We start from the raw sequence: 13,284 nt of genomic DNA, 5'->3' as shown, positions 1-13,284 counted from the left end.
TTATCAAAAATTTGTCAAAATTTATCCATAGGTGTCTCTATGATGCTTTGTTGAAATTATTCTAAAAATTGTATACCGATGTTTTTAATTAATTGGCCAGGAAGGCGCATTGGGATTTAACTTAAAAATGTATGATACATATGTGGTAGCCAACCTTTTGGAGGACATAGCACTCAAAGAAGATGAGTTTTAGCACTATTTGTTCAACTCAACTCGATTTGTTCGAAGAAATATATACAATATATACAAAATTGTTAGTTTCTAAAAGCTTTATTATTGTAAACTCCTCAAAAGAGGTGCCGAGCAGAGAGTCGAGTTTGTAACCAATAGCAACGGCAGTGACAACTCAGACAACACACAAGCTCGCTTCGTACAATATCATCAGGCTCAAAATAATAAAAATGCGTACAGTTCCCAAGTGGATTAACAAGATTCACGAGGCGGAAAAGACTGAATACTCTTGGTAATACTCACAATGCTCATATCTTGATTAATAAGCTTTGTACTAATTATTTAAAATGGCAGGCTAGCCTTGGAGTGTATGACGAAATGTCAAAAATGTCAACATACTCCATATCGATCGAAAGTACAGCCTAGTTTTAATACTTGTATTGATTGCATATACATAAATAGTATGCACCTTTATTTATTGTTTTCAGCGTGCAGAGTCTGTGCTATAGTCCCGATGGTACCCAGATGATAGTGGCGGCTAGTGAGCGGGTCATGGTATACGATCCTCAAGACGGCTCCTTGATCAGGCTGCTGAGAGGCCACAAGGACACTGTGTACTGCGTAGCTTATGCTAAGGACGGTCGAAAGTTTGCATCGGGGGGCGCCGACAAGATAGTCATAATCTGGACGTCGAAACTTGAAGGAGTGCTTAAATATTCGTACGTATTTGTGTACATGATTTGAGTAGTGCGAATCAAATGACATAATATGTTATCTTTTCAGACACAACGAACCGCTGCAGTGTTTGGCCTACAATCCAATAACTCACCAGTTGACCTCGTGTGCCGTCTCCGACATTGCGTTTTGGTCTAATGAAGTTAAGGCTGTACAGAAACACCGTGTCAACGGGTCCGGGAGAATCACATGTTGCTCGTGGTCGTTGGACGGGCAATTGTTGGCCGTAGGCTTGTCTAACGGCTTTGTTTCAATAAGGGATAAGGTATATATGTACACAAGATATGTATGTCTACAAGATACGGTTAATCAGGGCACCATTTTAAAGATTGAAATAAATTGATAAAATTGACTGAATGTAAAAATGATAATTCTTTACAATTGTACTACAATTAACTGTATGTATTTCAATTTGAGCTGTTTGGAATTTTAACGTGTGATTTTGAATTGAATTCATATGTAATTTGTAATTAAAACTAAAACTTTTTGTCTGTTGTATTGTAAAAAATGTGATGCTATTTTGAAAAGTTGCCAATAATGCCTAAAAAGAATATGAAAATAGGAAGAAAACTGCATTAATGATCAAATTTGACCAAACTGTGAACTTATCTCAATTTCGCTTTGAGGTTACGGTAATATTGCTTTAATTTTATAAGTTATGTACATATGTAAGTGGCCAGTAGTTATATAATATTTGAAATTCAGTAAAAACACAGCGAATGCTTTACTTATTTTATTACATACATATGTGCCATGACAGGAATTACCCCAAAGTGACACATATGGTTTGCTACGATTGTACTTTAAATACAATATATAAGCATTTTATACAATGCGAATTCATATAAACATCCACAGTGACATCTATGGAGAAATTTTTGCAGCATTTTATAATCAAATTGTCGAATTTTAAGACGCTGAATAACTTGAGATTAGCAAGAGAGATAGGAAAGGAGATGCTAATTTTACATGAACCGTTTCAATGAAAATCAGAAAAATTGGCAAACTCTGATAAGAAACGATGGACCTCAAGTCACACACCAAGGTCTGGCCAGCAGCGGGGCTGTAGTGGGAATCGAAACTGTAACATTATGTATGTATGTATGTATGTAGGTAGCATTTGTAAGATTCGAATATAATTCGAATTTGCGAGAAACTGAGGAAGAAGATAACAACTTATTGCATTCGTCACAACAATTAAGATAGAAAAATTGGAAAATTCTAATAGGAGATGGTCGTTCTGTGTTTTTTTAATAACCGTCGACTTGACCTCTCTACTGGTATGCAATAGCTCTGCTAGTGAGTGCACTATGCTAATAAACTGCTATTTTCGGCTAGAATATTTCTGACAATTAAATAGATTACTATGTTAAATCGGTGGCTAATAATATGTATAACTTGTTGACCAATTTAAGTTATTCAGCTACTCACCAATTATGTAAATACAGACAGTTTGCTTTGATCAGACTTTGCAGTTTGATAGTGATAGGATCGTTGAATGGTTTCCGAGATAATTTAAATATGAACAAGTGTTTGTTTGTGTGTTTCAGAATTGTGAAGAGAGGTTGAAAATTAGTCGAGAGGGTTGTCCCGTGTGGTCGGTGCTTTGGACGGAGAGTGCTCTTCTGGTCGGAGATTGGTCGGAGACGCTTTCGTTTTACAACGCGTCCGGTCAGCAAGTTATGAAGGATCGTCCTATTGGTAATTTGCGTTATGTGTTATAATTGCACTCGTTTCATTACTGTTTGAATAATTTTTGTATGATTACTTGTAATTGAAGCGACACTATTTACATACATACATCTTTAAAAACTCTTCCATACTTCTTTATGCTGATGACACAAAAATTTATAAACCTATTTACACTATAGACGATTGTTATAAACTGCAAAAAGATTTGGATAGATTTGCTATATATTGTTTAAATAGTGACCTTTTTCTAAATCCTGAAAAATGTTCTATTTTGAAAATTTTACCAGAAATAAATCTAATGTCACTTATCATTACCATTTAAACCATTCAATTCTAAATACATCCTATTAAGGATCTTGGTGTTATTTTTAATCATAAACTCGATTACTTTGAACATATTTCCTTCATTACTAATAAAGCATATAAATCTCTTGGATTCCTACTCCGCTCAACTAAACCCATTGATGATCCTCATGTACTTAATTTACTTTATTTTTCCCTTGTAAGGTCTCACCTTGAATTTGGCTCAATTATCTTGTTCACCTTTTTATATATCCCATTTTAATTGTATTGAAAAAGTTCAACTAAAATTTATCAAATCCTTACGCTACCGTTTTCCTATCTACGCCCATACTTTTAACAGTCTTTCTATCAGACGACGACTCTCTGATGCTACGTTCCTTTTTATACTCCTAAATGGTTTCCTTGATTGTCCCGATGTCCGGAGTAAGGTTGATTTCAGGATCCCAGTTAGGTATTCTAGACACTCTTTTCACTTGATACTTTCAGAACCAATTCCCTAAAATATTCCTATCTACAGCGTGTTTATCGTATGTTTAACGGGGAGCTGAATGATGTTGATCTATTCGGTATTTCCTTGCATCAAATCAGGACTGCCATCAGGAGAGTCTTGATTGGTTGATTCATTCTCTATTTCTATTATATACATATGTAATCTTTATCCAATATTACATCACTTCATGTTTAGTTATGTACTGTTCTATTTAGTCATGTTTTAGTTTTTTTTCATTTGTTTGTCTCTATGTACCATTTTATGTAATTTGTAAAAAATTATAATTGGGCCCAGATGTTATTTTATTTTGTTACATTTATTCTTTATTTTTATGCATTTCTACATTTGTTGTCTGTTGATTTTTTTCAATAAATAAATAAATACAGACATGTATGTATGTATGTATAATGCGAATTAAGCAGCTTTTGCTCGGCGAATTATTTATTGATCGTATTTTTATACTTAATATAAAGCTGAATTTGTATACTTTTTTTACAACTTTCACCTGCCCGAGCAACGCTGGCTATAATTAACTATTTATTTTAATGTGAATTGATTTGATTTTCAGGTTTGATGCCGGTGTGTTTGAATAGACTGGGCGAGTTGATTTTAGTGTGTGGCGTAAAAGGTTGGATCATCACCACCCTTGAAGGCGTTCCTGTACTGAAAAATTCCCAACAATGGGTCTGGTCCATAGAGCACTGCGACAACACCAACACTATAGTGAGTCCACAGACTAACTTGACAGATTTATTTCAAAAAGTTGGTTGCCCTTAACAATTTGTCATCCGACAGGCTCTGGGATGCTTGGACGGCACACTATGGTGCTATCAAATCGTCTTCAATAAAGTACACGGCTTGTACCACGAGAAGTATGCATACCGGGAGAATTTAACCGACGTCATAATTCACCACCTGACGTCGGGCACCAAAGTCAAAATCAAGTGCCACGACAAGGTGCAGAAGATAGCTATTTATAAACATCGTTTAGCCGTGAGTTTCTATTTTAGCAAGCCTCAACTTCAATATCAGACTTAAATATGTATAGTGTCCTTAGAGCAGTGCTACTCAAACTATGGTCCGCGGCCCATTACCGTCCGTCGGCAAACAAGTAAATAACAAATTAAAACAATAGCTTATGGATAACGTTGCATCATCTCATCCATTTTTGCCATGGAGTGATATATTGGTTAATTTAGAAGATAAAATAATTGAAGAATTAAAAAAGTGTTTTGAAACCACAACTTCACTTGCGTCCTTTTGAATCAAATTGAAAGCACAAATCTTCCCAGATCTTTAATACCATGCACTGAAAACTCTTTTACCTTTGCGAGACTGGTTTCTCAACCATGAGTTTAATTAAGACAAAACATCTTAATAGTGTGAATATTCATGATCCATTATGTGTGGAATTGTCTTCGATAAAACCACGACTGGATAAGTTGTCTAATAACAAACAAGCTCATGTCTCATTAGTTTTTTTTTTTTCATTTTTATCTAAGTACATACATATGTATATGATATATACATATTGTACTTTTGAATCAAATTGAAAGCACAAATCTTCCCAGATCTTTAATACCATGCACTGAAAACTCTTTTACCTTTGCGAGACTGGTTTCTCAACCATGAGTTTAATTAAGACAAAACATCTTAATAGTGTGAATATTCATGATCCATTATGTGTGGAATTGTCTTCGATAAAACCACGACTGGATAAGTTGTCTAATAACAAACAAGCTCATGTCTCATTAGTTTTTTTTTTTTCATTTTTATCTAAGTACATACATATGTATATGATATATACATATTGTACTTTGAAGTGAATAAAATAAATTTTACTACTTATATTTCATACTATTTTTATTTGTTATACGAACAAATTTTCACTCATATACATATATAACCTTTTTATTTAAAAATATGATGTTGGTCCGTGAGAATTACTGAAAAATATATACTGGTCCGCCAACTGAAATAGTTTGAGCAAATAGCACTGCCTTAGAGCACAATGGTGATGTGATATAACATGTACATACATATATGTTACAGTCGGAAGTGTATTTTCAGTTGTAATATATTCCAACTGGCGTTTTAGGTCATTCATATACGAATACAATTCAACTAGTAAATTATATCTCTATGTGCAAGCGCAAATACACTTTCAACAATGTGCGCCAGTTGTAATTAGGGATCCCAAATATTCGAATATCGAATAGTAGTTTTAAGAAGTTCAAGATATTATTAAGATAAAATTTTAAGAGAATCATTATCTGGAACATAAAATAGAACTAAATGTGCTGTAGATTGAAATTAAAAAAAAAAATAAGTTCGTATAAAAAGTATTCGAATATTTAGATTTGGGATCCCTAGTTGTAATATAACAGTTGAGTTTTGACAGCTGTGATGTTATTATTGTATGTAGTCGAAATATATTACAACTGGAAGATACACCTCAATTGTAACATATACACAATACAACGGTATTTTTTTTAAATGACGTCACGTTTTTTTGTGACAACTACAAATTTCAATCTTTCGATTGATTTTAATATTTAAAACATGTGCTCTAAAGATATGATTTGAGTCATTGTGATTTAAGAAAATTATTATACATACAGGTACAACTGCCCGAGCGTATAGTCATATATGAGCAGAGCGATACTGACGGTATGCTGTATCGCGTCAAGGAGAAGATACCCCAGAAAGCCGAATGTTCGTTGCTGGTGGCGACAAGCAGTGCTCTTCTGCTGTGCCAAGACGCCAAGCTGGTGATGATCGGAGGCAAGAATCTGGCATCGTGGAATGTGCCCGCTTCGATAAGATACGTGAAAGTTACTACGGTTCAAAATAAAGAAGCACTATTGTTGGGACTCGCCAATGGAGAGGTCCGCAATTTACATATCTATTTGTTATATACGTATGTATTTTCAGAGCAATGTGTATAAACTTGTACTAACGTGGGTCAGCGTTATTTTTACCGAAGAAATGCATCGCTTGGCAGTTTTCAATTAACCGGAATGACTCGTAACGGCAATTGAGATCATTTTCTATATCCATATTTAGCACATTGTATCGAATTCTTCATTCGTAACACATAGCAAAAAATGCTTGCAGTACTCGAATCGCAACTTGATCGTTTTTTAACATACAAAAATTGAATTTGATGATTTTTTGTCTTTGGTACATAATATCTGTACATTTGTACGTTTATTGAGAATGTTATTTAATACTTAACAGGTTGACTTAATTGTATCAAATTGTTGATTGAATGGAAGTCCATTATAATATTTTATTGATTTTAAAGTTTTAAACTATTTATCTTGTATTTATAGATATGGAAAGTCGACCTGGATGAAGCTTCCATGGAAGTGTTGGTGACTATTGAATCAGCGATCAGGTGCTTCGACTTGAGCTCTTCTAAATCGATGATAGCAATCGTGGACGAAAGTTGTTGTTGTCATGTTTATATGATAGCTACGCAGCAACTTCTTTTCACCGTAAGTCTCATTGTATATTTATTTATTTATTTTACATAGATACATACATATATACGAGGAAGGCATAACAGGTAGACCCCAATGCGCCTTCCTAGACAATTAATTACAAACATTGCACCATTTTTATTACATAAATCGCTGTATTTCGAGAGGCTGAAGAACACGAAATTAACAATTAATTAATCATAATATTGTACATAAATCAAATTCAGATATTTGTTACATAGTTGGTAGGATGATTTTTGCCAATTTGATGGAGGAACCATTTCAACAATGAAATCAGATAAATTGGCAAACTCTGATAAGAAACGATCGACTTGGAGTCACAAATATCGAAGTCTGACAGTCAGCAGTATTAAAGATTAGCACGGGATCGAACCCGGTAACCTCTCGGTGCTAAACATAAACGCAACCACCGACCATACTGCTGGCTATATGTATATGTAATTGGAGGATTGTAAATAGGTTTTTGAGCTCTTTTTTTCCTATTACGCTGTACATATTAATAATATAATACTATGATTACTAACAAAATTAATTTTAAATTGTAAAATAGAAAATGATCAGTAGATATTAAAATATATATAAGATGTATTGTGAACACAATTTAGTAATAATAAAAAGCATTTAAAAATAAAATGCTCATAATACATCTAATACATAATTTTAATTAAAGACTCTCTAAAGTCGATGACTTAAAGCAGATTGTGTTTAGGTAATCTGTGTGTTATACCTGAAGGGTATAGACATTTTGTTGTACTGGTTAGTTTGTTGTTAATGTCTGTAACAAACGGAATATTATTTAGTTAGTATATATGGGCGTATTATAAATTGTTTTTAGGGATTTATTTTGTATTATTTGAAGTTTGGAAAGGTTAATGTTCGAGGCGTTGTGCACATTTGTATGAATTTTTTTCCAATAATTGTGAGTGATGTTTTGTATAATGAAAGTTTGTTAAACAGGCGGAAAATGCTTCCTCGGTGTCTTGGCATGCGACGTATGAGGATTTGCTGTGTTACTCCGGCGGCGGCATGCTTTCGATCAAGCTGGTACCCTTTCCGGTGTCTTTCGTTGTCAGTCGAAATCGTTCGCGTTTTAAATTTGTTCATTTTTTCAGTGAGGCGTACAACATTGCCTGTCTGGGCGTTCCGAATTCCGATTGGGAGAGTTTGGGTTTTGCGGCTTTGGAAGAATTGTCGTTGAGCGTGGCCAAAAAGGCGTTTCAACGGATCGAGAATGTTTTATTTCTCGAATTGGTCGATGTGTTAGAGGTTTGATTGTTGTAATACTTACATATACTTATTGTTATTTTATTTTATTTAGGCCTAACAGGTCAATTACAAAAATAAGTAAGAGACATTGAATATATGTAGAGTTGCCAACAGGTCTTTTTTTAAGAATTGTCTTTTGTAACACAATTCTTTTGTTCTCTATATTTTTTTATATTACACCCGTAATGTCCTCTTTTTCAATTTTGACAATAATTTCACACAGTCCGTACTATGTTATAAGAAACTAAGAAACTTTTGCACCAAATTAGCAGTGTATGGATAAATATAGCAACAGAGGTGATGAAATTGAGAGTGAGAATGAAGATGATTAAATTCAACAATTCATTTTTAAGCGTACTTTTCAAGTTCCTAACTACATATGTATGTATGTTCCGCTTATTATGAAAGTGGAAGTAATATAATATTTCCTTTGAGATATTTGGACTTTTGTGTAAATTTGTTTTAAAAATTATTGTGAAATTATGATTCTTTCATATACATTATGATTCTTAGCCTTATAGATATAATCTTTCCTGTACTGGTGGAATATTACGATTACCTTGTAAAATAATGGCATTTTTGGTACTATTTCACTTTAATAATAACCTGCACAATTATAACTAAACATTTTTTTGTTAAATGTTCTTTTTTTTTGTCCATGACACTTGGCAACCCTAATTGAATACAATTGAAAGCATAATAAAAAGCTCGGTTTTAATTTGTACTATTATTATTCTAGGAAATGTTAAATCAAGGCGATAATGCATCCAAAGCTCTCTCGGTAGCTGAAGTTTATGCATACCGAGGAAAGTTTATCGACGCTGCACGGCTATACCGATCCAACGGCCAATCACACCGAGCCCTCACAATGTACACGGATCTTAGACTGTTCCACAAGGCTCAAGTTTGTCTTTTTCATATCTGTACAGTTGTATATTAAAATTATTAAACAAAAAAATTAAGAAATAATCCACAGATGACGAGTTTGTCAATTATTTTATATATACATACATATATTAATTTTTTTCACTTTTTTCTACATCCTTTTAGACCCTTTTTTAGAGAATTATTTTATATTTGTAGGAATACATGGATTCGGAAGATGTGTCGGATCTTATAAAAAAGAGAGCTGAATGGGCTCAGCATATAAACGAGCCTCGTGTGGCTGCTGAGATGTTTTTGGCAGCCGGAGACATAAAGAGTGGGGCGAATATTATGGCACAGAACGGTTGGGTCGACATGTGAGTTATTATTTAAACGAATAGTGTGCGGTGAACCTTTAGAGAATACATATTTATGTTTTAGGTTGGTCGAAACGGGTCGTAATCTCGATAAGGGTGCGAGCGATAATTTATATGTGGTGGCTCAGGCTTTGATCTCGATCGGTCACTTGGAGTCGGCGACCGAGCTGTATCAAAAATTGGGAGATCAGCATGCAATGGTCAAGATGGCAGTTAAGATGGAAAATTGGGAGCAAGCGTTTCAATTGGTCAAACAGAATCCGGAATACAAGGAAGAGGTTTATATACCATATGCACAACAAATGGCTAGGGACAATCATTTTATCGAAGCTCATAAAGGTTCGTACATGGTTACATGAATTTATGTACTACTAGACATTTAAATTTGTACCTTGATATTTATTTTTTATTAATTCATACCAGGAAGGCCTAGCAGGTAACCCCAAATGCGCCTTCCTGGCCAGACACATTGTAGGTACACTTGATACAAGTACTATACAAAGTATGTAAATACATATCAATTAACATCCATTTATGGTCAAATTTGTAAATTTGCAGCATTTTATACAATTCAGTGAAATTCGAGATTGCTTAAAACTCGAGATTTTACGAGAAAATTGGTAAGGTTGCCAATTTATTGGAACCGTTTCAATAAAAATCAGATAAATTGGCAAACTCGGATTTGAACCCATGACCACTCTGTTCAAAGCATTATATGCTAACCACTAGTCTATTCTGCTGGTTATATTGAACATAATCGAGAATTTCTAAATGTTCTTCATTTGAGTTGTATTTATTCTATAATAGTTTCTTATTTTGTGTTATCGATGTGATATTTTCAGCATACCACATGGGCGGTCAGACGGAATCAGCCGCTAGAGTTTTGGGAGTTCTTATACAAAATGCCATCGCCGAAGAACGTTTCAACGACGCTGCTTACTTGCATTGGTTGCTTGCATCACAATCCTTAGAAATCTCCCAAACTGTGGACGATATTGAGTGGGTTAATTCGAAAAGCTTTGAAATTATTGTTATCGACAGTTGAAATTAACATTTTTCTTCTATTCAATTACAGTCAACAACAGAATTGGATAGAATCGTATAATGAAAATGAAAAATATGCAACAATTTACTTTACTTTTCATATTGTGCATCAGTCTATACACGAAGTGTTTTCAGTTTGCCAACCGGAAACGTTGTTCAACGCGGCTAAAATTTTTCTTTCGCTCGTCGAAAACAATGTTCATCCGCCGAAAGGCATTTCTTTATTGTATCCTTTTCAATCTTATGTAGAGTTTATTTTTAGCATTATTTCATTTTTGAAAATCATGTAAGATATTGCGCCTTGACGGTTTTCAGTTCGGTATATTTGTGTTTAGCAAAACAAGGCAGATTACTAGGCGCAAACAAACTGGCTCGTCAGATGCTGGACAAAATTCAGAACTTGAAAGTACCATTTAAGATACAGGTGAATAAATTAAAACGGTTTAACCCTTTGAATGCTGAAGTCATTTCTGTTGAAAGCCCGCCACGCTACAAACTTCGCCCACATTTCCAATTAGAATTATTTAGAAATCAGGTATAAAATTGAAGTTAATCCAAACAAACTCTAGATAACTACCGCCGGGGATTTCAAGTTTTGTAAAGGTGTGTTTAGACTCTCTAATATATCTTGCAACAAAATATAATAAACAAAAGAAGTTTATTAGTGAATGTATTTTTCCAAAACTAGTTCGATCTTCTTAATTGTTGTTAAAATTGAATGCTTTTAAAATGAATAAAAATCTTTTGCGTGACGTGTATTGGGATAATACCGGTATATTAAATACGTGATGCTTCTTCCAATAATCACCTATTCGGTCCAATCTGATTGTTCCCATGTGCAACTAGAGACCAAGGCAAAATCTGAAATACTCATCAATTAGGGATTTCCATCGGGTAATTCTGCTATGGTCATAAATTCAGAAATTCCGGTGTAAATGAGTGTTTATAAACGTAGACAAAGCAATTGCACGGATTACACGACTGATTTTTAATGCTACCGGGAAAGGCTTAACAGGTATTATTCTTGTTTATTTTATGCATGCAAAATGTACAAAGCACATTGGCATTCTTCAGGCCCAAGGACTTGTCGGCAAAACGCTGATCAGCGTTGGTCAGCATTGAAAGGGTTAATAGTGTTTCGCAAACCCAACATAAAAAATATTATATATCAGACAAGTGTTATTTTCAAAAAATCATTTGTTGTCTGCTTCATGAGCTGCTTTTCTTCTACATACATATGTTGCTCTAGTATTTCTTTTGAACTAAAATGTTTTAAAAGAAAATCTTAGATAATATTGAGCAACAAAAAAATTAACGAAGCGGAGATTATTCAATCTTTACTAGTGTGACCCACAATGATTTTGAGTTAAAGAAGGTAAAACTCAAAAATCTGTAAAAATTGCGCATATTTTAAACGCTCATATCTTTTAAACGGGAAGAAAGGAACAAAAATCATCATCATATTCGAATTCAATGGGCTAAACTTAGTAAAGATTGATTGGTCTCCGCTCTGGTGAAGATCCGAAAGATCACAAAATTAGCTTTTGAAAATACTCTTCCTTTAAATATTCATTATTTTTGTTGCTAATTTCTCTACATATGTAGATTGATTTCTTGATACCATCCTTTTCAGAAATCAGTAACCATCTGTGATATTTATTTGATTGCAGGAAAATGTAGAAGTTTTGACATTGCTCTCACGAGCTGGATTGAACGATAGTAACGAGGTTACGCCGTTGTGCTACAGATGTTCACATCATTTCACACCACTTTCAACAGTTTGCAACTACTGCAGACATAATTTGTACCATTCGTTTCTTACATTCGGTTAGTTGATGTTATGTGAAATTTTTCATTTTTTCATTTGGTATAGAAGTGGTTATTAATGTTTTAGAAATATTACCGTTGGTCGCATTCACTATAGAGGACGACATAACCGTGGAGGAGGCTTTACAGTTGATAGAATCTGATGTGTCTTCTCTCGAAGCTCGGCCAAACGACCAAGAAAATTCTCAGATATTGCGAATAGAAAATTTGTCTAATCTCAAAGACGTGTTCTCAAACAAATCGTTTGAAGTAAGTAAATATTTAATAGTATCTCAACGATTAGCATTTCAAATGAAAAGTAAATATAGTACATAATTATAACATATATGTATAAGTGAGGTCAATTAATTCATATTTTCAATGTTTTTTTATAGGATGATAAGAATGGTAAAGTTGTGTGCAACCGAGAAGATTTGAAAATATTACAGCCATTATCTGTGATAGTCATCAATCGTCCAAAACCATTGGAAACGTTATTTTTTCGCAACGTTATGCCCGACTTACACATACAGTATTGCCCTCATTGTTACAAGGTTTATATCAATATTGAATGGGGACTTAAATATGTACGAGTATACCATAAAATAACAACGTCGGTTTGTTTTTGTTTCAGCTATTTTACGTGGATGATTTGGAATCGCAGCTGATTTCTAAAGCACTCTGCTCATTTTGTCGTAGTCAACTGATTGACGGGAATGGCACTGAACCGTTAAAATCCATTATTTCATCTTCGTCATTCTCTCTTGAATGAAAATTTTTGGAATGGAAGAAAGATATACTGTTAATCAAGAAAGCAATCGAAGAGGTCTGCACATAAATATAAAGAAGACGAAATTTATGCTATGTAGTTGACAAAATGCAAACAGACACCGGTGATCTAAACGTTGTATCTAGAGGTGTTAGAAAGAGTTAAAATATTTAAATACCTGAGAACTTGGTTAAATTAAGAGCTTGACCCAGATGAAAACGTAAGAATCCGCATCGAGATGGCTAGAACAGTGTTCATCAA

General features: G+C 34.0%; 1 protein-coding gene across 1 annotated transcript; it reads left to right on the top strand.

Moving 5' to 3' along the window:
* The first annotated feature begins 354 nt into the window (after positions 1 to 354).
* On the top strand, positions 355 to 13,026 carry LOC143922813 (intraflagellar transport protein 122 homolog). The gene is made up of 22 exons (XM_077446143.1): positions 355 to 463; positions 660 to 890; positions 955 to 1,171; positions 2,457 to 2,607; positions 3,960 to 4,114; positions 4,187 to 4,384; positions 4,527 to 4,580; positions 6,013 to 6,279; positions 6,727 to 6,891; positions 7,757 to 7,765; positions 7,855 to 7,937; positions 8,010 to 8,163; positions 8,903 to 9,067; positions 9,247 to 9,404; positions 9,469 to 9,743; positions 10,247 to 10,403; positions 10,480 to 10,674; positions 10,740 to 10,872; positions 12,119 to 12,275; positions 12,322 to 12,524; positions 12,650 to 12,808; positions 12,889 to 13,026. Exons 1-22 carry the CDS (start codon positions 402 to 404, stop codon positions 13,024 to 13,026), a joined length of 3,486 nt encoding a protein of 1,161 aa, XP_077302269.1. The 5' UTR covers positions 355 to 401.
* The last annotated feature ends 258 nt before the right edge of the window (positions 13,027 to 13,284 follow it).

This window comes from Arctopsyche grandis, chromosome 2 (assembly GCF_051622035.1).
Source record: "Arctopsyche grandis isolate Sample6627 chromosome 2, ASM5162203v2, whole genome shotgun sequence".
Lineage (NCBI taxonomy): Eukaryota > Metazoa > Arthropoda > Insecta > Trichoptera > Hydropsychidae > Arctopsyche > Arctopsyche grandis.
Note: the sequence above shows the minus strand (reverse complement) of the source record. Positions and strands in the feature narration are given on the sequence as shown.

Coding starts and splice junctions, on each gene's coding strand:
- LOC143922813 (XM_077446143.1), top strand. CDS start 402: ATGCGTACAGTTCCCAAGTGGATTAACAAGATTCACGAGGCGGAAAAG. Junction 4,115..4,186: donor GCGACAACACCAACACTATA/GTGAGTCCACAG, acceptor GTCATCCGACAG/GCTCTGGGATGCTTGGACGG. Junction 4,385..4,526: donor TTTATAAACATCGTTTAGCC/GTGAGTTTCTAT, acceptor TTAAAACAATAG/CTTATGGATAACGTTGCATC.